The sequence below is a fragment of the Ammospiza caudacuta genome, chromosome 9 (genome assembly GCF_027887145.1).
Source record: "Ammospiza caudacuta isolate bAmmCau1 chromosome 9, bAmmCau1.pri, whole genome shotgun sequence".
NCBI lineage: Eukaryota > Metazoa > Chordata > Aves > Passeriformes > Passerellidae > Ammospiza > Ammospiza caudacuta.
Genome location: NC_080601.1, coordinates 31,268,305 through 31,295,901, shown reverse-complemented (window position 1 = coordinate 31,295,901; position 27,597 = coordinate 31,268,305). Strand labels below are relative to the sequence as shown.

The 27,597-nt window shown below is 43.5% G+C and overlaps 1 protein-coding gene and 1 long non-coding RNA gene across 3 annotated transcripts in view; one reads left to right on the top strand and one right to left on the bottom strand.

Moving 5' to 3' along the window:
• FHIP2A (FHF complex subunit HOOK interacting protein 2A) overlaps positions 1-2,331 on the bottom strand; it is a 33,878-nt gene extending 31,547 nt beyond the window's left edge. For both annotated transcript variants that reach the window (XM_058810543.1, XM_058810544.1), the window contains exon 1: positions 2,143-2,331. In XM_058810543.1, coding sequence (XP_058666526.1) covers positions 2,143-2,187 — 45 coding nt within the window. In that variant the 5' untranslated portion in view covers positions 2,188-2,331. The remainder of the gene's footprint in view (positions 1-2,142) is intronic.
• Positions 2,332-3,814: 1,483 nt separating this feature from the next.
• Positions 3,815-5,942, top strand: LOC131561548 (uncharacterized). Its single transcript, XR_009275081.1, has 3 exons — positions 3,815-3,912; positions 4,321-4,459; positions 5,852-5,942. It is a non-coding gene; the product is annotated as an uncharacterized LOC131561548 (long non-coding RNA).
• The last annotated feature ends 21,655 nt before the right edge of the window (positions 5,943-27,597 follow it).

The following is a 27,597-nucleotide window of genomic DNA, read 5'->3' as shown; positions in this document are numbered from 1 at the left end:
TGTCCAGCTCAGCTGAAAACTCTACAGTTGCAACTCTACCTACTCTGGGGTAGGCACCCAAAACTTTTGAGAACTGATACCTTAATTACTAGTTCTGATGCTGATATTCAGGGTTAAGAATCCAATTGAGGCTGCCCACGTTACACTTGCTCCCTAGCAAAAACAGCAAGGAAAAAATGATGCTCCAAATTCTCTTGGTTCTGAAAACAGGCAGCAACAAAGTGGACTGAGCTAATATTTAGTATTTACAACAGTTGTTGTAAACAACTTCCCCATAGCAAAGCTAAGCAGATCACACCTTATTACCACAGGGAGAATGAAACAACTTAAAGCCACATACAGCCACCAAAGTGGTGAAAAATTTATATTTCTCTGTTCTGTCTTTGTATTAGTGGGTCAAACTTATAAAGAAACACTCTTAGTATCTTCCTGCTTTTGCAATTCCATGTTTCATTCCTGGTACTTGTCACAATCCTGTAAATGCATTAGTGCAGGATTTATCAGGAGATCCACCAGGGTGGTGGTAGCAGGATGAGGCAATTCTAAAAGGGACACCAGAGTTGAGCAAGGAGAAACAGCACGTTGTTGGACAGCACTCACTTGCAAAATTATGGTATCAATATACTTCTGTATTTTCATTTGGATTTTTTTACTCAAAAAGGAGTGTCTAGTCCCTACTATCTCTACTCTTCTCCTGTTCCATTCAGCCCATTTGTTTTTCCTATTTTTTACTGTATCTCAACTAAATGCAGGTCTTTTTGTTCATTTTCTGCACACATCAATAACGTAACACTCTCCTAATAATAACTTCTGTTAGATCTCTTGAATTGGTAGGCCTGAAAGAATACCTTCTCCTCCACTCCTGCACCTCTCAGTCATCCATTTATTCCTGTTATTCAAAATGTGGCACAGCTCACCACAACAAACTTTCTCTAGTCAGGCAGGCAATAATTTCTGTTTCCTCTCCAATGAAAGCACTGTCTATTGAAGGCATTCATGTGGTCTGAATGTTTTCAAGTAAAATGTTTCATCATTATTTAAAACATTTCCTTCCAAATGCCACTACACCATTAAAAAAGCAAACTAGGAACCTGCAATTAATGAATACATGCTTGAGTTTTAAACCTGAATACTCCTGCAGAACTACAGGCTCATATAAAGACAGGCATATGCTCAAGTGCAGCATCGAAGCATACATTAATGTACAAAGGCTGCCCCTCAGATGAGGCAGGATTTGGCATGCAGGCTCTTATTTCAATTACTTGGATTTGGCCTGCAGGCTCTTTTTTCAACCATTTTAACATTTCTTTCTTCAACACATTCCACCCTCACTTCAGTACTTCCCTGTCGATTTTTATCACCTCTTCACACTCAAGTCTGGGTGTGCTGGTTTACTGGGAGAGGCGCTGAAAGGCAGGGAATTACCACCAAGACCCCGCCTCAGTGAACAGCAGAAATAAATGGTGTGGTCAGGCAGTGCCGAACGCGGCCTTCAGCAATGGCAGCTCGCGAACAGGCCCCGTTTCCTCAGCCCAGGGAACCCCGGCAAACCTGACCCCCAGGCACAAATACAAAATAAACCAGGGAGGGAAAGCGGCGCTTTGAAACTGACAACATCCTGCAAAAGCAGGGTGACGGCGACTATTGTCTGCCGGTCACGACGTGATGGAAACGCCGGGGAGTTTCCTGATTCCTCTCCTTTATTGTCCGTCTCGCTGGAAAAGCCGGGCAACGGCCGGGTGAGGACCGGGCCAGGGCTGCCCTCAGGCCTGGCGTGTGGCACCGCGGCCGGCAGTGCCCGGCGGTGACAGCCAGAGGCTGTGCCGGGGCCGCCCGGGCTGCAGCCGCTCCCTCCTCCCCGGCAGCCCCGGCTACCCCGGCTCTCCAGGGCCGCGCTGGGGCGATTCCTTCCCTTCCCGTGCTCCCTCCGGGGCCCGCCCGGGCAGCTCGGCCTCCGCCTCCTCAGCCCGCGGGAGAGCCGAGCCAGGAGCGGATGCTCGCCCTGCGGGGCCCCGCCGGCAGCAGCGCCGGGGGGCAGCCGGGAAGCGGCGCCGGGCCCGGTCCGAGCCCCCGGCCCGCGTTCGGTGCTAGGCCCCGATCGCATCCCCGGCGTGGCGTGGCCGGGCCCGCCGGCGGCCTTACCGCCTCCACGGCGTGCTGCAGGATGGAGGTGAACTTGGAGAACATCCTGTCCCGCGACTGCAGCAGCCGCTGCCGGGAGGACCTCGAGAGCTCCTCGATCCGCCGCCGCCGCCGCTCCAGGGTGAGGGCTGCATGCGGGGGCCTGGCCGCGGGGATCGGGCGGGCGGGCGCCGGCGCTGCCTCTCGCTCCCCGGCGGACACCGTGGCACTGACACCGCCGGCTGCGCGGCGGCGGCTGCCGAGGCTCCGGGTGTCCTGCAGGGGCCGCCACCCCCGCACGCCGCTCGGCCCGGCTCTGCCCGCCCCGCTCCGCTCCGCCCGGCCCCGGGCGCTGCCAGCCGGGAGCGCCGCGTTCCGGCCCGGCCGGGCCGCTTGTGCTGCCCCGGGCTGCGGGCGGCGCGGGACGCGGGCAGGGCGCGACAGTGCCGGGCTGCGAGCGGGCCGCTGCCGGGCCCCGAGCTAGCTCCGCTTCTGCGGGCAACTCCGGGCAGGGAAATGAATCCCAGTCACACAGTCACTTGGATTGGAAAGACCTCTGAGATCATCGAGTCCAACCTTCGACCTTACACCACCGCGTCACCAGACCATGACACTGAGTACCATGTCCGGTTTTTCCTTAAACACCTCCAGGGTGCTGAGTCCACCACCTCTCTGGGCAGTCCATTCCAATGTCTTATCACTCTCTGTGTGAAGAAATTCTTCCTAATGGCTAACCCAAACCTCCCCTGTCACAGCTCAAAACTGTGTCGTCTTCTGCTGCTGGTTGCCTGGGAGCAGAGTCTGAGCCCCACCTGGCTACAACCTTCTGCCAGGGAACTAGAGAGAATGATAAAGTCCTCCATGAACCTCCTTTTGTCCAGGCTAAACAGCCCCTATGCCCTCAGCCGCTCCTCACAGGACACGCGCTCCAGACCCTTCCCCAGTTTCTTTGCCCTTCTCTGGACTAATTCCCGCACCTCAATGTCCTTCCTGAACTGAGGAGCCTAGAACTGGACACAGCACTCGAGTGTGGCCTCAGTAGTACTCAGTGTAGAAGGACAGTCACTTCCCTGGTCCTGCTATTCCTGGCCACACTATTCCTGAGAGAGGCCAGGATGTCTTGCTCACCTGGGCACACACTGTCTAGGGCGAGGGGAAGGGGTGCTCACCTCCACAGTCCCTGTGTCTGAGGCTGCCATCAGACTTCACAAAGGTCTCTGGAGTCCCTCAGAATCATGAGGCTGGGGAGATGGGCTGCCCTACCCTCCTCCTGGCATGGCATGGATATGGAGCAACCCTGGCTTGTATGGCAAAGGGCCAAGCTTGCTGTCTGCTGAGACATTTTGGGTCTGCCATCATCCACAGGGACGATGAGATCCTCAAGGATCACAAAGCAGTGTGAGGGTGGTAAGCTCAGAAAGTCAATGACAAGCTGTGGAATCACCATCCCTGAAAGTGTGCAGAAAATGAGTGGATGTGGCACTTTGGTTTAGTGGTTATTGTGGCATTAGGTCAAAGCTTGGACGTGACAATCTGGAAGGTCATTTCCACATGTAAATGATCCTGTCTTGCTGCTGCTGGATGAGAGGCTGGTGATGGGGATGGCATGGTCCTTGCAGGGTACCACAGATGAAAGGGCATGTGGCAATGTGCACATCGTTCATTTCACTGTTTGTGGTGTTTTTCCCACACAGAGAGAAGAAGACAGAGAGCTTTATTTCACCTCCAAATCAAATACTTCAGAGAAAAAGACCATCCCTCCCATTTTCTGGCACCACAGGAAAAGCAGAGGTAAAGTGGGGTGAGCGGAAGTGATAGCTGTAGCTGGCAAAGCATGATGATGTTTTGGGAAAATGTTTGGACACTGGGCAAATTGACATAGGAGAACAGGATTGCTTTGGCAATGCGTAGCAAGGGGAAATGTTGGGAAGGTGATAGATCAGTATGGGAAAGGGAGGAGATCCTGTAGTACCAAATTAAGGAAAGCTTCCACATTAATTTTTGGAGAGGAATGAACACCAGCTTCCTCATATGCTAGGAGCATGCAGAGAGAGATGAATCAAAAGACAGGACAAAACTACTATTTAACTGCTGTTCTTTAAATTGTGTCATCTGGGTCGTCTTACTGATGATATTGTGATGAATTCTTGCTAATGATTCGGCTGTACTGATTACTATTACTACCCCTGTGCTTTGCAGGCATGGAGAGCTGCAGCCCAAATACTCTATGGAAGTAAATACTAATTGTATGTGGACACCTTTATTGCAGTTGTTAAAGAGCAGAGCTATTTCCTTCTCAAAATCCAGGAGTTCCAGTATGTCAGTATCAATTTAAAAGGTAATTATGTTGGGTTTTTAAAATCTATTTGTCAACTTATATTCAATAGATGTTCATAAGAAATGTAAATTTCCTATGTGGGTAGCCATATGATGAAACATCTCTGTGTTTAGGTGATTATTATCTGGACAGGTGCTGCATTTGGAAGGTGCCTGCATATCTGTGTCTAAGAGAATGTGGTCATTTAAGGTGCTTTTGCAATCTGTTTTTTCCTGCAGAAATGTCTTTTAAATGTGCTTGGGCTGTCTCATCTCCAAGCAGCAGAATGAATAAAGAAACAGTAAGATATCATAAAGATATAAAAGGAGACAGTTTTATCACTGTGAGAGTATTCCTAATCATACTTAACAATTTATGAAATCATAAATCACAGAATCACAGATGGTGAGGTAAAACTTTGTAATGCTTGAGGGCCTCTTATTATTCCAAGAGTGACTAATGTATATAAACGCATTATTTATTTAAACAGAACAGTTCATTGTGGTTGAAATTAAGATTTTGGTTGTAAAACTGACTTCTTATTATGATTTCTCAATGTGAAATGCCTTGCAGTAAAGGAAAAAAAAAAAGAAAATATTACATGTAAATTACTTTTCCTAAGCCTATTAAACAAATTGAATCTCTGCATGTAACCCTGCATTTACCAACCAGTAGATTGGGCCTGAATTCATAGCCATAGTGCAGAATCCAGTCTTTGGTGCTTATATGTCTTGCAAAATTATTTTTGAGTGATCTTTTAATGTAGTCTCTAATTTCTCAACCATATGTATGTATTTCTCACTGCTGGGAATATTGGATAAATACGGGCAACCAATAGTAATGAAATCACTGGAAACTAATGGAAGAATTATCTCAGCAGTGTCAGTGCAGAAGAACTCAGTTGAGGTTACATTTTGTTTGGGTTCTTGTTCTCATTTGTGAGGATTCAGTTGGAGATGCTGCAATTATGGATGGGCTACCAGTGTCATGTCATGTGCAACAACACATCTTCACCTGTTCATGCTTGATGTTGTTTCCACTGAAATAAACACTATTAAGTACTTATTTTAATAAGTTCTGTTTTGGTACCCTTGAGAGCACAGTTCTGCTGGCTTGCGTTTTTTTGGGTTTTTTTTTTGACAAGGTAGTTCTTTTTTTGAAAAGTATATGCAGTGAGTTAGTGTTTTGCTGGAATGTGAGAAGTGAAAGTGTGAAAGTGAGGCTGTTCTAATTGATAGAGCTTTTGGAAACTTTTTCCTTTCTCACAAATTAATGAAATTGTCTAGATTAAATCAATTTAGATGGTGTGTGACAGTGAGATAATGTGCTGGCCTTTTTATCTGAAAATCTCTCTGCTATTTGGATTGATGGCACCAGGCCAGTGTCTAATGGATGCATTTGTCTGCATTACAGAAGAAGTTCCTGCAGTCTGGACTTTTGCTTCAGAGAGCCTGAAGATTTGTTAAATTTTTTTACCCTAGATGAAAATTTTCCTATTAGTGCTATGTCAAATACCTGTTGATATTCTTTGCAGGATTTTAGTGTGTTTGTAATAATCAGATTGACATCTATGTTTTCAGTGTCTACTTGGATGAAATAAAGAATGAAGATTAAGTGGTTCAGCATGATCTTTACTTTTGAGGAGGGCTAAGGAGATATTTACCATCATTTTCAGACCTTTATGATGCTGGGCTTTACTACAGAAAGGATACATCCACACTGAGGAGCAGGCAGTGGAATTGAAGTCATTTTCTGTCAGGAATTTTCTGGTTCTGTGCTCTCAGCTGTGTGCATCACCTCCCTCCTTGCTGATTCGCTAGCAGCTCCCTGTAATCAGCTCATGCAGTATTTCATAAATCCCATTTTCAGGCATTTCCTGGCCTGTGCATTCTGTTCCACATCTGCCCATCTGCTCTTTCTGTGGGGACATTAATTTTTCTTCTGCTGAGTTACAAACTTCCCAGTCATTCATATATTGTCTGAGTGCTTACCTGTCACATCTGCAAGGGTCACCTGACACCAGCACTCATTGCTACCTTGGAGAACACAACACTGGGCAAATATTGCAAATATTGCCTGCCCTGCCCTGCAGCTATTCCTTGTTTGTGCTTCAGTTACACTCTCTGTACCACCCTGCTTTACCTTATGTAATGCTTGTAAAGGAGACCACTAGGAGGTCAGAAGTACATGTTGTCAGTAAAATGAGACATTTCTTTTCAAATCACATCATGTTTTCCTCAAATATTTCTGTTCCACTGGAAGCATTAAAATCCAGTCTTTCCTCTGTAAGTAAATATATGGATGTTCTGCCATACAGTATCTGCAAGTGCTAGCATATCATAAATTATTGAAAGCAGATAAAATACCCTCAGATGTGATCAGTTAGAGTTTAGCCAATTTCACTGCAGGCTGGCAGGAGCACAAGGATACTTTTTCTTGTGGTAGCCAAAGCAAGGAGATTAAAGATAAACTACTCAGTTTATGCTATATTGCAGCTGTAATGAATGCAAGGGTCTGAATGTGGTATAAATAAACATAAAACTGGATTTTGCCCTAAAATACTGGGAAAAAAAATCGAGTGGTCTACCTGATATAAATTGCTTCCCTCAATCTTTCATCTGAGTACTTGCAGAGATGGAAGTCTGGAAGCCAGAATCTGTGTGTGTTTCAGGGGAGAATTTAGGTGCTTAGCCTTGACCCTACTAAGGGATTTCTGAGTCATTTTCAGATCAGCTCTGACTGCATTGTTTGTTTTTTAATGCATAATAAGATTTCATTGTTACTTACATCTTTGGATTAAGGACTATAATCTGTTGATCCCTAAAATTTCATCAGATAATCTGTTTAATCATAAGCAAAAGCTGATCTTGATAGTCCATATGAGTTATGCAAATTAAATCAGGCACATTACTACCATGTACAGAAGCTTTGTACCAAGTATAGAAGCTTTCAGCAGAGCTCTCTTTCTCATTAGTCCACAATTAAAAGTAGGTTTTTGTCATACTTTAAATTCGCATATCTTTGTCCTGAGGTATAATTGAAATCTCTCATGGAGCCTGACATTAAATGTTGGCACTGTAAAACATCTTAATTTTGAAGCAAGTGTCTGAAATATTTATGATCCACTCGGTAGTGGCTTCGTGATTAATTTTAAATTATTGATTGTCAGTTGTGGGTTTCTCTGGGTCTGAACTGAAGGCACTTGAGACAATGGTTCATGTTCAGACTCAGGTGTTTATTATTTGTTATCAGTAAAACAGTCTCACTACTGTGAGTTAGCAGCTTTTCTTTAGAAGCCACAAAATGGCCAACAATCTCTTGTTCCAAGGTCTTTTAAGACTAAACTATCCAATTAAGAGCTGACACTTAGATTATTTTTCCTTTTAACCCAATAACTGATCCCACAATAGCCTGCAATGCAGACTTTTCTGCCCAATTACAGAGTGCCACCCAAACCCATGAAGAAGGAAGGAGCATGAAGAAGAAACCCAGGACAACACCCTGTGCCCTCCATCTCCCTTCCATCCACAACATACTAAAAATCCCAAAACCTCAATTTCTCACCAAGTGATACACCAACACTACTCTCTATAATCTATTGCACACTTTTGTGTATTCTAGTCTATCTTGAAGTCTAGGAAATTTTCTCCATGAATGGTGGGCAAACTCAGTGCTCCCCTGGGGGTCAGGGCACCCCAGAGCAGACAGAGAAATATTCCCGGTGCTCTGGGCTTCCACAATTGATAGCACAATTACCTCGGCAGGTGAACTAGTGCCACAAACTCTAGTGCCACAAGGCGCTCCATCGTTCCCTGTGCACGGACTCTGATGGGACAATTCCAGCGCTGTTCCCAGGTGTGACAGCGGGAAGAGGCCGCTGCCTCCGCCAGTCCCAGCTCTCGGCAGCAGAGGGCGCAGCGGACCGGCCTTCACTCCTGCGACAGTAGGCGGGTTCAGAGCGAATCCCTCGCAGTATTTTTTTCGGGAAAAGATATCCCTGTGTATCGCGTAGAGAAGGAATTGGTTTGCCAGCCAGTAGTGTTATCTCTGGGATTTAACTGCTGCGTAGTACTTGTCTTGCAGAAGCTTTGGTTGCTACACCCGACGGCCCAATGTCTTAGCAGCTCACTTGTCCTCAGATGATGATATTTGAAGCTACAGGACTGTTTGAGTTTACAAAGACATTGGCTACTCCCTGTGGCTCTCACATCCCACGTGATATTTGTGTCATTTTCATTAGAACTAAACCTCAATGAATTTAAGAAGGGTTCTGTATTTAAAGACTGGCCCTTCTTGACAGCTAGCTGAATTATCCTGTGGTACTCAGAGGGGAGAGTGACTATGAATATCACTATTGCATTATTTTACCTGTGGGTGAGGGTAGAGGAAGAACCTGAACAGTTCCTGGTAGAATTTCATGTTCAGAAGCTACACTCTGAGCTGAACTCCATTTCCAGAAAAAGTCTGTGCAGCTCAATCCTTTGTAATTTCTCTCTGAGTCATCAGCCCTGTAGGAATAAGTGTGTGTACTTGGATGAAGCCTTTAAGGAACTGAGCTGGAGGCACCACTGACAATGAGCAAAGAAAATGAAGTCTGTAGCAGACCCAGCATCATGCAGGAATATTTCTGTTGCACATCCCTGTTCTCTTGCCTCAGGCTGCTTTGGACTAGTTTGACATTCAGGCCTCGTGTTGTGAAATGCTGAAGTAAGCAGACCTGTGTCTGCAATACAGCTAATATAAAGGAACCTGTTCCTGATTAGATCTTGGAGTGGTGCTGTAATCCACTGTACTTGATTCCTGCCTGGCAGCTCATGTGCCAGGTGAAGTATTTCCAGGCATTTAGCTTCTCTGGTTTTATGCTCACAAGCTGTTATCCTCTGGGTCTCCCAGGAAGTCCCAGGTGGTGTAGATTGAGCTGTTATTTGTACCTGGAGTGCTGACTGCTGCATCAGACACCTGCAGTCTGCATTTCCTTCTCCCTCTGCAGCAGCAGCAGCCAGGCAGCAGAGAGCCAATTGCTATATTGGCATTACGTGTACATCAATCAAAATTCTGTGTTCAGATGTCGAAATCCTGTACTCACAATAACCAGTTTCTGTGTGCTGTTGCAAAACAAGTTGTCCCAGATCCAGATCCCAGCCCGCAGAGGGCAGCCTGACCCCGTGTTTTACTCCAGTGATGGGCTGAACTGGGGAATTCAGTCATCTGCTGGCATCTCCACGGCGTGACTTGCTGTGGAATAAACAACCGAATGTTGTGGAGAATTGGCATCAGCTTTAAGCTCAAACAGATTCAAAAGTGAACTAAAAAAAAAAGGCGTGACTGAATTAAACCTTCTGGTTTGTTTTTTTTTTTTTTTTTTAACACATTGAAAGAAAAATACTGCATGAGAAATCTCATCTAGATCTGAGCTTTAAATATATTACATGCATAACAGATAGATTTATTATTTATTGGTATGTGTCAAAGAAAATACCAGAAAATACCCAGAACCTCTGTACATGAACATATTGGGCAAGACTAACAGGAAAACTGTTAGGGTTTTTTTTTCCAAATATTTCAGGAATCTTTCAGGATTTGAGTTTATTGTTGCCATGACTCTAGCACTGTGCTTTTGGCTGGTTCTTTCCCAAGTGTGTCCTGAGTCCTTGTGAAACAGCCATCACAATTTCCAGGAGATTTTTGTTGAGGAGGGTGTGTCTACATGCAGGCATTTGCCTTGGCCATAAAACTGATCAGTGCCAGGTCAGGTACCAGGGGCTGATATCTTGACTTAGCATGACAAGGAACAAGGCATTCCGTTCCTGAAAAAGAGCCAGTACTTTGTGCTCTCAACTCAAATTGCATCCACCAGCTAATTAAGGAATGATCTTGATATGCTCTGAAGGGAGGCCTGTCCAATTCTATACTTCTCAGCCAGAGGGCCCTGCAGTACAGAGCTCAGGATAGAAAATACGTATAAAGAAAATACCATGGGAGAAATTAAGACAGTGATGTGTGAATTCCAGGAGTACAGGGAGAAACCTAAGCATCTCTTATGATCAGACACCAAATTACACACTGAGGTGCTTTCATGATGATTTAGATAATTAATTTTTCTTAGCCCCAGATTTTCTACCCCACACAAGCCTGGCTGTTCACAGCAGAATGTTATATATACATGTCTCAGAGTTTGGCTCATTGTAATTGCAACCACAGGTGTATTTTCCCTCTGATTCACCAAACTTTCCTGTGTATAGCAGTGCTGAGAGATTTTGACTTTAACTTATTTAGAATATTCTTTTCTACTCATTCCATGCTATTCATAACTATCTTTGCTAAAGTGAACTTTGACCAAAGAAATGCCTGCCATGTTTTACAAAATAATTACTCTATGGAGTACAAAAATTACTCTATGGAAAAACACACATTTAACAAATTCTAACTGCATAATTTAATTCAGCTTGGCCACAGCAAATTCTTTAGGGTAAAGGGTAAAGCAGGGCACATAGTGAGATAAAGCTCTTACTTGATGCAGCTCTGAAAAGTATATAAATATAAATAAGTATATAAACAAAGGCAGTTTGTGGGATTGTCTGTGTCTGTCCTGAATGCCACCACTGATGCAGGTGCTCCATCACAGGCGGCCACTTTGGTCAGGCAGGACCTGCCCTTGGTCAATCCATGCTGTCATTCTGGAATCACCTCCCTGTTCTCCCTGGGCCTTGGCAGAGCTGGGGAGGATCTGCTCCCAGGCACAGAGGTGAGGCTGGTGGCTCAGTGATTCCCAGGCTCCTCATTTCTAGAATTTGTAAAAATAGGAGCGATGTTTCCCTTTCTCCAGTCACCAGGGACTTCACTTGACTTCCATAACTTTTCCAATATCATGGCCTGTCAACTACATCAGCCAATTCCCTCAGGACTCTGGGGTGCATCTCATAATCTCCATAGACTTGTGCTCACAGCTCTTATTCACATACTTCATACGTGACCTTGGGACAACCTGGTGCAAAACCTGGTCAAGTTTCTGACTCTGAACTCTTTGTTGGCATCTTCCTGGTAAGGTTCATACACAAGGCTGATGCTGAAGTTCTTCAGCAGGAAATGCTGCCCAACATTTAGATGATTTTTCCAAAGCTGACTCTCAGAAAATAATTTGTCATTTTGGCCTTTGTGCCTAAGCTCCCACAGGCACAGCAGTCATTGTGATCAAGAGCAATATAGAGTAGGTATTCACAGGCTTATCTGAGGCCTTTCCCTTAGTTTTCCAGGATTGCCAATATTTCTGGCTTATATAAAACCTATTTATGTATTTATGTGATGGCATCATCTTACATAATCTGTGTAAAACTTTCTGGGTTATTCAAGTCTGTTAGTCAAGACTGACTCAGGATAACATAAATTCAATATTGTAACTTTAGCTGTAAAAGTGCATATTCCACAGAACAGTATGGAGGGTTGAATAGTATGTAGAAGAAAGGAGATTTTTAAGAAAACCAGAATAATAAGAAACCAGAAAGATGACTCTGGGATTTGTCTCACTCAGGAGAACCTCCTATCTTTTTTAATTTTATTTTTTTGTAAATGGATAAGTCTCTTTATATATATATATATGTGTGGGATATTTAGGAAAAAAAAGGAAAAAATTAAGCAAAGATTTAGATTAATTTTTGGTGTGAGTAATTTGGAGCTCAGTTTTCCTTTGAAATGTATAAAAGGGAAATTTTCTCCAAAGAGATTAGTAGGAACTGCCCTGGAAGCTCAGTGTAATCAGTGAGGGGCCGTGTATTTATTTTAAGATCTTGTCCATTACTGACTAATTGCAAATTCTAGTAAGAGTCTTATATTGAAAGTAAGAGAACTGTCTTGTTTTCTTGTCATTCATGTCACAGGAAACTATTTATTCTGAGCTTATTAAAATTCTGATTAAATTATCGGGCTTAGTAATGCTCTAGATTTTGTTAGGTCTGATTTCCCTAAAAAAGAAGCCAGTGGAATTATGGTGGAAGATATAGGAAAAATTAGTAGAAATATCCAATAGTTTCCATCATTATTCAGACCATCTTGGTCATGCTTTCCATTTGCCTTGCCCACAGAAGTTGTTCTTGGAAACCTACTTCTGTAAGAATTTTTCTGTTCCAAAAAATTCTGATTTTTCTCACAATGATTTTCAAGAGGAAAGAGCCTGCATTGTGCAAAAATAGCTATATTCTGACTGAAGAGTTATCTGTATCAGACAAAGATGCAATGCTGACTTTTACCTGTTTTTTTTTATTCCCTGTGTCATTCTGTGCTCATTTTCATGGGAAAAAATAGATTTACATACCACTGATGGGATCTTAATTACTTTTAAAACTACTATCCTACTTTGTAGAGAAAAACTGGTTCAAAAGTGATTAAAGGAGAACTTTCTGGTTTATATTCACACAAAGGCTAAAGTGACAGCAAGGTATGCTGCACAGAGAACACAGTCAGTATTTGGGATGCTTTTCTTTGAAGATGCAAGTTCTGTGCTTTGCTCTGACATAGATTTTCTCTGTGACCTTGGACAACACACTGAGCTCCTCAAGGGCATTGAGACAGGATTTGGAAACACCTATTGTTCGGTAAAATATATTCATATTTGGGCATCTCTGAAAAATCATGAGGTGCCTCTTTGGATCTCTTGAAGCTTAAATACCTTTAAAAAATTACCTTAATGGATCTTTTAACACTAAGAGTTAGAAGCTTAGTCTGTTCAGTCAATACTAAAATGCAGGAGATAGGATCCTACTTCCCTGCTGACTAATTCAGGAGCCTCAGGTAGATGCCTGAAATAAAACAATGTCAATCACTGCTCCTTAATGGACTTCTAAAGTAGTCAGGAAATGGCTCAATCAAACAGCTCAACAGCTGCTGCTGCTAAAAAGGATCTTTGTTGCTTCTAATGGTTCCTCACCCTTCCTGGCTGTGCAGTTCTGCACTTGCCTTCAGTCATGTTCCAGTCTTTGTCTGAGCCTTTGGTTCAGACAGCAACTGTAGGGAATTTGGATAGAGAAAGTGAGCAAGTCTTTGTTAATTTAAGCTAAAGTAGCTCTGTGAGGATCAAGCCAGTGCTGCAGTGAGGGAAGCAGGAGCACAGGGGCTGGGCTGAGAGAACAGGGAGTGCACAGGAGAGTGAGCAAGCCTTGGATTGGCTTGTCCATCTCTGACTCAACTTCACCTGTAAAATAATAATAATGGTTCCTCTCTTCTCTGTACTTTCCTTTTCCACCGTCTTCTGCTTCCTTCCACATTCCCTAGATACTGACAGGATCCCAGACAGCAACCTCAGGAGCTGATTTAGCTGCAGATTGCCCAAATGGTACTTGTGGCTAATAAAGACGTGGCCTCCAGAACTGGTAACTGTCTCCACTGCAGCTTTTCTCCTTTATTTTAATTTTAATTTTTCTTCTTAAGTGTTAATTACTACAAACTTGTAGGGATGTAGAACTTGTTCTGAATTACACCTTTTAGTGAACTTGAATTGAAGTTCTCCGTATCCAAATCTGAAAATTCTTGAGGCGACTTGATGGAGGGGACAGACAGGAAAATAAAACTCCATCAGCCTCAGGTTCTCAAGAAACCTGGCTAAAAAGCTCACTTTAAGAAATGAGTGCTGAATCTGACCCATTTTAGTATTCTCTGGCCAACATGTCTGTTCAACTTCTCTGCCACAGGGAGTTTACACAATGAATGGAATAAACTCTTTGTGTTCTATAGAATCCCAAGGTCCAAATGCCTTTCCCTTCCTATTTCCTAGCAGTATAAAGAAAGGAAATTCTTAATTAAAAAGCTAATTTCTGCATGTTCCTGAACCTTCTTTTTAAAGCCATCTATTAAGTACCTCATGGGAGAACCTGTGATAGTGCTAGTCAGAAACTCACTGAGGAAGTGAATAGGAAATGACTTAATTAAAAATACAAAATGCTGTCTTACTACATTGACTGAGGAAAACTTTGCGTCTTTTGAACAAGAAAGAAAATCTGAGTTATTTTCAAGTGGAAAATTCTTCTAATTTCAGAAAAAGAGAAGGGAAAAGAATTGTTTTTCAAGGGATGTCAGATTACCAGCTAAGGATAATGCCATTAGAGTTTAGAGAGAGAAGAATTTTAGATTTATTTTATTCCTGCTGCCAGATTCAGAAACATTTGCAAAGAGGAAGAAAACAGAATGATATAAGGAATATGATTGAATGGAAGTGTAGGGTAATCCATGGCAAACAGAGCTAGATGTGGCTAAAAGTCTTTGCAGCGTGTGAGCATGAGCACAAATTCAGGCAAACAGATGTGCCAAATTATTTTTTGTGCCTGTATCCTCTGATGAGGGGGCATCTGAGTGCTGCATGCCCTGCTGCTGCTTCCATGCTTCCCTACACAAATACCTTCCCTGCTTGGCTGGCATGAGAGGGAAGGTGAGCAGTGCCAGAGGCCGGATCTGACACAGCAGAGGCAGGGGCTGGGCTGCACTTGCAGACAGCAGTGAGAATCCATGACACATCTACCAGCATCCATTCCTGACCTGTGGCCACGTGATAATGCAATCTTAGATCTGATTCCAGTAATTGTGGGGTTTTTTGATAGGAAATTTGTGTAGGCTTCTTGCTAGTATGAAGATGTGTAGTGCATGGTAGATCAGAGTGGAGGAGTGTGATTCAGTCTTTCCTGTCATTCAGTTTGCATGTTGGCTCCTTGCAGAACATCACAGATTGGGCTTTCTGTTTTTTACTTCATAGTTGCCCATTCTGAAATTGATAAAAGTCTGCTCTAATGTTTTAACTGCACCATTCTGATGTGATCTTCTAACCTGTCGTTCTTGACAAACTAGATTGTTGATTTGTTTACCTCTTGCATCATCTAATAATCTGATGGTGTAGGGGTTTTCTTTTTAGTGCAGCATGGGAATATTTGGCTTCACTCGGCTGGAGGCTGGGTAAAGGTGTCCACCAGATACTAATCTTGTTTTTCTGGTGCGTACATTTGGTACTTTTATTAAGGTACCAGGAGGAATATGAGTGCTCTGTGTGTTAACGCCATGATTGCTTTGCAGACAACATTGCTAGAAATTCTGTGTTTATATACAATTTACATACAGTTACGCAGGCATGTCTTTGCTGTTCGGTGCGTGCAATTCGAGTTGTGCCACACACTTCAGCGCCAGGTCCCGAACGAGCGGAGCTGCTGTCGCCCGGCGCTGTCACCGAGCAGACACGCCTATCCAGCACTCCGAGGAGCTGGAGCTGAGCTCTGCCGCGCTGCTCTCCTCGGCGTTCGTGGCTCTCGCCGGCGGCGCGGCTGTCCCCGACTGTCGCCTTCTGCGGCACCGCGCCCCGCCGCACCCGAGCGGTGTCACCGCGCCCCGGAGCGGCTGCGACCGCGAGGGCTCCGCCGGCGCTGCCCGCACAGCCAGACCCGCACACACACACACACACACACACACACACACACACACACAACCCGCACACACCACACGCACAGCCAGACCCGCACACGCAATACACAGAGCCCGCACGCACACACACACGCACACACACACACACACACACACACACCGCGCCGGCACACGCACAGCCAGACTCGCACACACACAGACACACTCATCCCGCACACACCGCACAGACAGACAGCCGCGCTCCCGCCCCGCAGGGCCGCCCCCGGCGCCGCCCCGCACCGCGGGCAGGGCAGAGCCGGGCAGGGCAGGGCAGGGCAGGGCAGAGCCGGGCAGGGCAGGGCAGGGCAGGGCAGGGCAGGGAGGCAGCGCGGCGGCGGCGCGGACCCGCCCGCCCCGGCCCGGCCCAGCATCGGCCGCCGCCCCCCGCATCGGCCGCCGCGGCGCGGAGGGCGCAGGGCGGTGCGGGCCGTGCGCTGCCGCCGCAGCCACAGCAGCAGCAGCAGGAGCAGCAGCAGCAGCAGCAGCAGCAGTTCCGCGGCTGCCAGCCCGAGGCTGAGCCATGTCTGCCAGAGGTGGGTTCTCTGCCGCGCCGGGGCAGCGCCGGAGCCGCGCTGACCTTGCCGCCCGGCCGCGCTGCGGTGCCCCGCACCCCGGGACTGAGCCGGCGATTTCGGGGCTAAGGGGCGGCCAGGGGGTGATCCCCGGCCCGCTGTCGCCCGCCCGGTGCCGTTCTGCAGCTGGGCCGAGCGGGGGGTCCGGCGCGGGCTGCGGCGGGGCCGGACGCCGCAGAGCATCCTCCGGGGCCGGGCACCGCCGCACCTGCCGGGGGCGGCTGTAGGGGCACGGGGAAGTGCGGCGGCTCGGTACGCGTTGAGTGACGGTGGGGATGGATGGATGGATGGATGGATGGATGGATGGATGGATGGATGGATGGATGCAGAGAAAGGAGCATGGTGGTGAGGGTGGGCGTAGGGTCAGACCTCGGCGGGTGCTGCTGCTCAGGGAATGGTAGCGGATTGGAACTGGGTGTCTGATGAGCGCAGTGAGGCATCCGGCTTGTCCTGTCATTGGTAACGCAAGTGCTCCTGGTAGGGTGGGGTGGTAAATCCAATCGTCGGTTTGTACCTCTGGTGGACGTTTGCATCTGGCTTGGAATTAACGTTTTGAGTTTTACTTTAGATTTTCCTTTTTTAACATTATGGCTTAAACTTGAATAGCCTTTTGTCATTTGTGTGTATTTGTGTGTAAACTCCGGCTGTTTGCCCATTTTGGGCTGGAGATGAGCTGATCAGCCTCATTGACTGCAGATCTCATCCTGAAGTTATGCTTCCAGTATGAGAAACTGGCACAGGTGTGGCACAAAGACTGATGCTTTAGGGTTTTTATTATACTTAGTACAAATTAAAGGACTGGAGACATAAAGTTAAGCATTTTCTGAATGTTGTCGTAACAAAGCAGAAAGACTTGTAAGCATATCCTGAAGACAGACAATTATCTGCACAATAATGACAAATGAAACCACTCCCTGGCTATCTCTGACTTGAAACAAATACTTTATAAAAATTATATATTGCAAATTGACAAACCCTTGAATGTAAGGATGCATCTTATTTGTTCCTACTTTGATCTCTCTGCATCTTCATGAATACTGCTCAGCATGGACCAGTTCTTTCATCTGCTTGGATTGTTGTTGACATCCAAAGGAGCTTCATGCACGTTGAAGGCATCGTGTGACTCCTAAAAGGTTGTTGGCACTTTGTGGCTATGACCATACTCCTAAAGCATCACACCCATTTTAGATATAAATAATAAATGGTGTTAGAGTGGCATAATTCTTCATGCAACAGTAGATTTTTTGCTTTAGGGAGAAATGGACTATATTGGTCTCTGAAGAATCCATTTCTGGAAGAACACTAAGCATATGAGCATCAGTTCTGTGCTAAGGCTGCATTAGTACTTGTGGGGAACACCCAGCAAAGCTTTATAACCTGCAGCAGATTTGTTATTGAAGGGGTACCTGGATTGGAAAAAGTGACATAAAAACTTTGCAATTTCATCTTTGCAGATGACTCACAAAAACTGAACCATACAGAATGGGAAGCCAGGGAACATTTCCACTGGCCATATTTCCCTTTCCTCCCCCAACTGTCCCTCTCTCCCATTCATCTGCACAACACATGATGTTTGATGCCTGCTTAATTCTACTGGAGAGGTGCCTGGAGAAGGAAAGTGAATTCTTTCTCAGTCCCTCTTGTGCCATCTCGTTTTTTCAGAGTAATTAATTGGAGAGAGAGAGAGAGAGAGAGAGAGAGAGAGAGTAAGACAGTCGTAGGTCTTTAGGGAAGTAGTGAATAAGATTCATGATACAGATGAAGATATTAATTTCTATCAATAAATCCTTTTAAAGTTAAACAAGGAGATTTATATGGAAAATACGTGAGTCTGGGTAAATACATACTGACCAAAGGTTGTTTGTGTGTAAAACATTATAGACCATTGTCATTATTAATTTTAAACACTATTGCTGTTAAAAGTCAACATAGAAACTAACTTTTACACATTTAAGTGACATGACAGGTCTTCATGAGGTTACTCATGAGAATGTAGCACAAGTTAGAAGTGAGTGTTTATGGGCTTAGGGCTTTGTTTAAATGCCAGATTGGGACCCTGTGCTTCATGAAGGCAGATTTCCTCATGCATATGCAGTCACATTAAAGCCACGCTATCATTATGGTCTGCAAGCTCAGCGAATATTGATTGTTAATATTTTATGTGGTGTTAGATGTCCAAAGGTGATCATTATTATTCTGAATGCATCAAGCACTTGGCGCTGTCTGCTGGTTGATTATATACCAAGCATAACTAGCATAGCAAAAGGGTTAAACATTCACCCATGATGTTTTTCTTACTAAACTGCAGAGGATATTCAAGGGGTAGTAGAAAGCCTCACAGTATTACCAGTGTTCAATCTGTGCAGCTCTCTATTCATCTGTTTTGCTCCAGGAGGCAGCATGGTGTAGTGAACTGACTGCAACAGATGACAGAAGAAACTCCTGAAATCCAGCAGTACCTCGTGACTTTTGGACCATTCCTTTTAACTCTCCTGCTCCAGTTCCTTGTTGTTATTTAACCAAAACTACCCATATAGTCACTGAAATTCTGACACATTATAAATCAATACATAAATTATAAATAATAACACAAATTCATGTAATTTTGCCTTAAATAGAACTCTGGATTGAAGAGTTTTATGCTTCTCTACTTGCACAATGGAAATAATGGCAGCTAAGTTTTTCAGAGGGGCTGCTATGAGGACTAATGTCTCACCTGTGCCTTAAGATGAATTTTCTGAACCATTCCTTTTTTCCTTCCACTCTTCACAGACCTTGTTGTTGCAGTCCTTCACACCTGTCTCTCAGCTCCTGTTGTTATATAAATGGAAGGTCTCTAACATTCTCCCACCACTTTCCTGGTAGTATGACTTTAGCAGATGTGCTGACCAAATGCCAAATGAAGCAGCACAGACAAGTATTCCCAGAAGCTTGAGCAAAAAAATCATTCTGGAAATCTTGTGACTGAACTAGGAGCTGAAACAAACTTTGAAAAATCACTTTTCTCTTCCCTGTCAAGTTGGAGTCCTTCCCAGGGCACTTTCATGTCCTGCTCTACAGCCTGTTGGGATCAGTGGAGAACTGCCATTGACGTCAGTCAGGCTTTTTAGTTTTGCAGTTTGCAAAAGGCTTAATATTCTACTTTCAGCTGTTGTTAAGTAGTTGCTGTTAGGACTCATACATGAGTGAGTTTGGGTGTTGGAGTAAGCCGTATAGATTGTTGCTTACCTAAGGGCTTGTTTGCAAAGAGCTGTAAATTCCCTGGATGAAAGACATTTTTCTAAAGCCAAGTATAACTGTGACCTACTTGTGCATGTTATCTCACACTGCTTAAAAACTGTCAAAACTACTTGTTATCATGAAGGTCTAAGTTAATGGAAAAGTGGCTATTTTTAACTATTATAATCTTCAGTTATGCTAGAGCAAACAGGCACAAAAGGGAGTGTTTGGTGTGATCAAATACAAAGATCTTTGCTAATTTTTTCCCTAAATGTTGAAAGAATTAGCACGAGCTGTATTGAGTCCAGTACCAACTACTTCAGGAAAACAAACATGTGTGAAATAGGAAGTTTATCAAGACTGGTATTTTTTTTTTTTTTGTGAAAAAGTCGCTGAATTTTGACAGAAGCCAATGTTGAAGAAATATTATTGCTGTCCAGTTTTAACAAGTTGGAGTGTGCCACCCTGGTGCTGCTAATGTGGGTATTGTAGAGAAGGCAGGTGCAGTTTTTAGCCTGCTCAATAGTCAAAGAAGTAGAGTTGTTTAGTTTAAGAATTTATTTTGTACTACAATCCTTGTCTTTTTCTATATGATTTTTTAACAAATGTAGAACAAAGACTTCTCATTTCAGACAAATAAATCACCATGACAGTAGTGAGAGAGAGCCCTCATTTTACAAGTGAGATAAGTCCTGGGCTTTTTTTTTTTTGTTTCCCTGAATCTGAGGGTCAGATCAGAACAGGGAAATTTCTGCCTTCTGGGCCTCTTCTCAGGCTCCTCATTTGTTCTTACACAAGTTGATAATAGAGTTCTAACAGCAGATGAGAAACTTTAACTCATTATGTTGTGCTCTGGTAGCAATTCTTTCTTCCTGGACACTGCACGTTTCTTGGTTGATCTGTCTCACAGTTGGAAACTTCTGTGTGAAGAAATCATCAATTTTTCAATGAGAAATTTGCATGCTAAATATTGAGTTCTTACCATTAAGAGTCTTTATTTATCTTTTCCAAATTTTCTCAGATGGCTGTAGACATGGCAGCTGTTGCTGGCAGCAATGGTTTTGATTGAAGTTTATGCTGAGTGATTTAAAAACTTGCTGCTGGGAGCCTCTGGTCAATGTTTTATTGCAGTCTGTGATTTTCAGGGTAACATTGCTCTTATCTAAAGGAACCAGCCACTGCAGAGGTGGCTGCTGTATCCTTTTCTGAAATCTAGTGCTGTGTTTTCCTCCTTGTTGTCAGAGGTATTTCTTTCAGGCATGTCATGATGTCCCTAATTCATGATGTGACTATTTCATGGCTGTTACCAAATGCTCTCAGGCTGGGTGACTTGGAGAGTGGGGCTGGCTGGACATTTCCTTCATTTTGGAAGCTGGGAGTTTTAGCATGCTTATGGTAGTTAAGTATTGTAGTTTCAATGCTTCTAGTCCTAGTGATTGTCCCCATTTTCCGTGCTACAAGGCTGCACAGCCTGAAGGAACGTGTTCTTGGCAGGCTCTGGGGCTCTGCAGCCCTACCTGAGGCAGTCCTGCCAACACAGCTGTTTCCAACCCAGAATAATACCTGTGCAGGCAGAATTTGGAACTGGCTCTGAGAGCTTTTCTCTCCTCAGCTTTTGCCCCAAATTTCTTCTGTGCTGATTTCATACTGTTATTTAATCCTGTCTGTACCTTCTGTTTATTTAATCTAAATACATGTAATGATTTATGATTTTTTCACTACTCATTTTAGGGTCTGAACCTCAATTTAATGGCTTGAGTAGCTCAGAATCAGCTCCTGGATTGTCAAATCACTGAGAGCTGTGCATGTCTCTACATGAGAACCAGTAGCTGCACCTGAATCTTTAGGCCTGGTAGAGCTTTTGTTTCAGTGGGAAAGAAGAATATTTTACAGAGGTATCTAATTTAAACAGCAGTATCTCTTTTAAGCTCTTTTTAAGGTTTGATGCCTTGTCCCATTTTTTCCCCCTCAACAAAGCTTATTCTGTGCTTTGAGATTAATGAAAATTAGTCCTGAATGCATGGAAAAAATTGCATAGACTAATGGCAACAACAAGAGGAAACTGGGACAATGAGGTAGAGTCTATTTTAGATGCATGGTTTTGAAAGGAATTGCAAAGAAGGAAAATAAGCATCAGCTTATGGGAGGAAAAGCAGCAAAATTGCTTTTACTGAAGAACACCAGAACCTCATGCTTTTCACAGTCTCTGAAAACAAGATGGGGATTTCTATTTTTTCTTCTAATAGCTTTGAATTGAATATTTCAGATTATTTTTTAATCTAATCTGTTAGTAATTGAAGATGAAAACCACACATGGTTAGTTCATGTGACTGGTGTAGTATTTCTTAGTTTTGCAGTGCTAAGGCAGAGTCCCACTGTGGAAAGCAGACTTTTGCCTGTGAGTTCTGATACCAGCAAGTAGACTTAAATTAGCCTTTAAAGCCTAAATTTTTTTACCACATACTGTGCAGGCAAAAGTATCTTTATAATGAGGTGTTGTTCTTCATTATAACCTAAAGAAAACTGCTAAACATGATACAGCAATAGCAGAGAAAAACTGTGAGATATGCATTTTTTGAAATGCTCAGCCTTTATTATGTCATGTTTTCAAGAAGAAATAAGTTTTCAGAAGCTCACACCCAAATAAGAGTCCCATATGTTGTGGAGAGAACTTAGTTTGTAAACAAGTTTAGGCCAGACAGGCTTCAGCAAGGTACACTGGTGTCATGGAGTTGTTTTACATCCTTCTTCTTCTATTTTGCAATCCAGAAATTAATCCAGAATTAGAGCTTTGATGAATCATTTTGCTCCATGTAACTGATGAAATGCAGTCACATCCACAGTACAGTGCCTCCTGTTCAGGTGCACATATTTAAATTAAAGTGCACAGCTTTAGTGAGAGATGAATTGGAGCTACCTCTGTCTGCCTGCCCAAGTTCTTGTGTGGGTTCTGCAGCCTGTGCTGCTGCAAGTTTGTTATGACCAGCTTACATATCCTTGGAGTTATTTCTTCATGGATAGAAAAAATTCATATGCATTTCATATTGAAAACTATTACTCTGCTCCTCTGAATGCCACATTTTGAAGTAGAAGGAGAACCTGGTCTCATAACTGTAAAGAAGATTGGTGTGTGGAAAAGTGTGATGAGCCAGAGTGTTTTGTGGCAGAGAATGCCCTCTGCCTCCTGAGAGGAGGCTGCTGGCATTTTCCTGCTGTGCTGGTAGGATTGCAGGGAGAGCCCATGGAGAGATGCCTGCTCTGTGCAGCTGTGACTGAGGGCACTCTGAACAGAAGTGTGAAACATCAAGAAGATTATGTTCTCAAAGATGAGGCAGAAGGTATTTTTATCCCTGGGGTGTTCTCGCAGTTTCATCTGGGAGGCTGGTACAAGAAAACCAGTCCATGCCAGCCAGCAAATGGTGAGGTTCAGGCTTCCTGAAGCCTTTAGACCTGTGCTCAGCTCCCTCTGGAGCATGCTGACGACTGCAGTACGTGGTACTGCTCATTGATTAGGCCAGCAGCGGTTTTTGCTATTTCTTACAGATTTTTTTCCTGGTAACTTATTGCCATGGCACTAAGAAGTGGTCCTTTTGGAGGTCAGTGTGAGGGGTGGTTGTAGCACAGAGGGCTCTGCAGGAAGGGCATGATAAGGTGTTCTGCTTTACTGCTTCCTTACTAATAAATATTTTATTCTGTTTCTGGAATGGCAAAACAGGTCATGTGATGTCATAGAGATGGACACATTTTGGTAAAAAATGTGAAGCTTAAGCAGCTTTTGCATCATTTTTTTAGTAGTTGTTGTTCCCTTTGCTATAACTGGTACCTCAACTTAATAAATGGGCTCTCATTTCATCTATTCCTCCAGTATAAGTCTTATACAAGTATGGACTGTGAGATTTCACTCAGTGAAAGGATTCTGCTTTAATTACTGTTATTATAAATCTGATTTTGTTTCTATTACATCAGGCTTGTGTGAGGCATCTTTGATCAACAGAGAAGTCAGCAAAACTGCTGTTCAAATTACAGTTTCCTTTTAACTTGTGATGAAAGCTTTCAGTTTATTTTTGGCATTAGAAAGTCTGGGAGACAACCAGGTTATATAAGAGCTGAAACCTAGTTAATGATAAAGAAACATAGCTAAGAGTCTGTAATAACAGAAAATCTGAAAAAGATGTTCCAGCTGTAACTCCTGGCCCTGCTTACAGAACCTGTAAAACAGTTTATGCCAAAGTAATGGCGTTCTCTGGTGTCCTGGGATGCCACTTCTCTTAATCAACATCTGTGGGACTGCCAGAAAGACTGTGAAAGGTGAATGAATTTCCTAGAATTAGGGTGTAAAAGAAGAGATGAACTTAGTGGCTGTGTCACTGAAGATAACTGTAAACACCTTGTTCAGTGAAACAGGAACACAGTTGGGCCAGTGTGGAAATCAGTGGTTTTCTCAGAATGAAAACCATTCTTTTTCTTGACTGAAAGCGCACTTGAGGGAAACTCAAATCTAAGCACCTTTACAATTAAGTTTAGTTGCAAAAATAATTGTGCTGAGTATTATCCATGTAGCAGTATTTTATGCCTGCTAATAAAAGCCATCACAATGTGAGTATCCTGATTTTCTCTACCTTATCCCAGCTGGAAGGGTGTGGACAGGCTGTGCCAAGGTGTCTGTCTCACAAGAGATCTCCAGATGTCTTGAGTGGTTTGTAATGAGCAGAGGTGTAAAACCTATTACCTCTCACTGGAAGTATGCCCAGTCTTACTTTCCTAATCTTGGTTTCACCTCTTCTCATGAATCTTCTCTGCATTTGAATGTAGATGCACAAGACACCATTTGAATGTTTCTATGGCCTTCTGCTGCTCCTGTATAAATTTCTCTTTTATTGTCCTCATAAGCCAATAAAATAATTAAATTATAATCCAATCCATTAAAAACTTGTGGCATATGTAAATAAGAGCAAAACTTGTTGCAAAAAGACTGTATTGTTATATAATAATGTGGTTACCCAAAACTGTTTATTCTACTTTTTGAGCTGGAGATAATCCCAAAATTATTCAGTCCAGACTTTGATCTAAGGAAGAATAATAAAACTTTGATCATTGTTGAATTGCTGCTATAAAAAGCCTATGTTATATTTCTCTCTTAGTAACACTAGCTAAATCCAAAATCACTGATAAAAGATTTTGGTGATTGCAGCTTAAGGATGCTTTCGGACTTGACCTGAAGTAATCCCTGTCCAAAAATGTCTATAAATACTTTTTTCTATTTTCTGTTGCCAGATGTTTTGATATTTGGGCTGAATGACAAAACTGTTTTGTGTACTTAGATGTGCAGTGGATATCTGGAGTCTTATGTTTCAAAGAAAAAGGTTCTGGTTAACCAATTATGTTAATATATGATTTTATTAATTTGCAATAAAATTCCAGTATCATTGTCTTTATTTCTGTCTTTCTGAAAATGCCATTGAAATTTTTTAAATTGCCAGTGTTTGTGACTGTATTATAGCAGCCACAAACATATTTGTTTTCATGCTCGCAAGATAGTAAATATTTTCCTACATGTTTATGCTGGAAACAGCACTTCTGATGCCTTTGCTTTAGAGCTGCAGTTGGAAAGGGCAAAATTTTCTAGCTTTATTTTTATAAAACTTGTAGGAGAATGTTAAAAAACTTAAAACCATCAAGCATTTTTTTATTGTATGTCGGGATTTTTGAATATCGAATATTTGGAATTACAGGTGTCAACAAAGCTTGCGGACTTTCTTTGGAACTTACGAATTTCTAGCCCCATAGATTCAGTAAGGAAAATGGCTGAAAACTTAAACTCAAATGGCAGTTGATTTTAGGTTCTTTAACATATTTTTTGTTCCCAGATACAGCATGACCTCGGTCCTTAGGAAGTGCAGGGGTTTTTCAAATCTCTCTGGCAGAGGTGTAGCGGGGTTCCTGTAGCATTTGCCGCCGTGTTTCAAGAGTCAAGTGGCATGAAAGGGCTGGATCTTGCCCTTCCTTCTGCCAGGCTGGCCTGGCACTGTGCATTTGGCCTGTTCTGTACAGCCTGTGGTGGTACAAAAGTTCAGCAGGGCAGGAGCCAACCTTTCCCTTCCTTTGAGTTTTCCTGCTGACCGGCTCCCTGCGTGACCGGCTCCCTGCTCTGCAGATCTGAGCTTTTCTTTAGGAACACTGGTCTTGTGGTTTGGCCAATAAATCTTATTGAGTTAAAAATGTTTAAAATTTAGGTTTGGGGAGACTTTGTGACTTCTTGTAATAGCAATCTTCTCCCTTTTCTCTTGTCCTCTGCTGACAGCATTTGTGGATACAGGGAGTCCTCATTTTTCCTTTCTGCAAGGCACAGGCCAAGCAGACCAGTACTGTAAGATGCATTTTATTCTCTGCCCATTGTTGCCACTCCATATTTATCAAAAGCAAAAAGATTGCATGCCTGAAGGGGGATTAAGAATGCTGCCATCTTGCTATTTATGATGCTCAGGAGGTATTTTTAGTAAAGGTTGTTGGTGCTGCTGCCCAAGGGGGTGGCTGGAGAGGAGAGGGGAGGTCAGGAGCAGCCAGGCAGAACTAAGGGGTGCAGTGGCAGTGCAGGGAAGGGGTGACCCCAGCAGAGATGCCTTTGGTGGCTGTGTGCATGCCCAGGGACGCTGTGCACACAGACCCAGTGGGAGTCTGTGTGGAGAGCAGCTAAAGAAACTGGAACCCCCCGTGCAGCCATTTGAGGGAGGGGAGGAGATTGGTTCATGCTCTGTTGCACACAATTTCTCTTCCTGAAAGATTAGTGGAGTTAGAGGAAGTTTTTTCTGTGATACTCAGCTTCCATAGCTGAACCTTTCCTCCAAATTCACAGGTCCAGCAAGATCTGTATGTTGCTATTAGATTATGACTCAGTTTTCCAAGGAAGCACGTCAAGACTGAGTCTTCCACCCTTACCAAATTTGCTTCCTACCCTTTCCTCTGGAGGCTGAGAAGCCATGAGAGCAGTGGGTGAAGGAATCCTCATGAGCTGTGGAGAGTGGAAGAGCTCACCTGAGAATGGTGAGCAAAAGAAACATATTTAAAGCAAGACTGTGTGTGTGGAAATCCTTCTTTGAGCTAGTACAGAAGCAGAACTGACACAGACAGAATGGCCCTGAAACTAAAAAAGATTAAAAGAAATGAGAATAGAGAACATTTAGAGAGCTACAGAAAGGAATTGTGAGTGCTCTCGTGTCAAAAATCTTTTTGTTTTTATTTCTTTATTTTTGGGGCCCCCAAGTAGCCCAGCAGTCTGTCAAGGGGAGTGTGTGCTGGAGCAACTGTCCTTGGAATTGCTGCAAATATTTTAGTGATTTTCTGAAGGGAGTGGAAGGAAGTATTGGAATGTAATAGCCTGAAGTAAAATTCTCTGCTGCCTAAAACCTCTGAACGCTTCACAGACTGATCTAGGAGCTGGTGCTCTGCCAGATCCTATTTTTAAGCAATTAGGTTTATGAAGTTATGCTTCTCTAGCAGCATCACACAGGCATAGGGCCTGGAAAGGGAGTGGGGAACACATGTGCAAGCATGTGACTTCTGGGGGAAAAAATATAAAACTAACCCAGGTGCCATGTTTCCATGTTTCCCAGGAAAGGGCTGGTCTTAAGTGAGACTCAACAGCTCCAGCCCTGGTGTGTTTCTATCCTCCTGAATTACAGGGTCTACTTAAAAGTAGAATCTTCTTGAATTTGAGTACATACTGAATTTTTTTTTCTACTAATGCTTTCATTGCACTGCAAATTGCTGTTTCAGACAGAAGTATGAGAGTTTTCCTAGGGCAATGAGGAAACCCCATCAGCTGAGGCATATAAAGAAATGAGAAAATATGCCAACAGATGTCCTGTGTTACCTCTCTGGGAATGGGTTTTATGTACTCTGTTCTTGGATTTCTAACTTGTCTAAAGGCAGCCACACCTG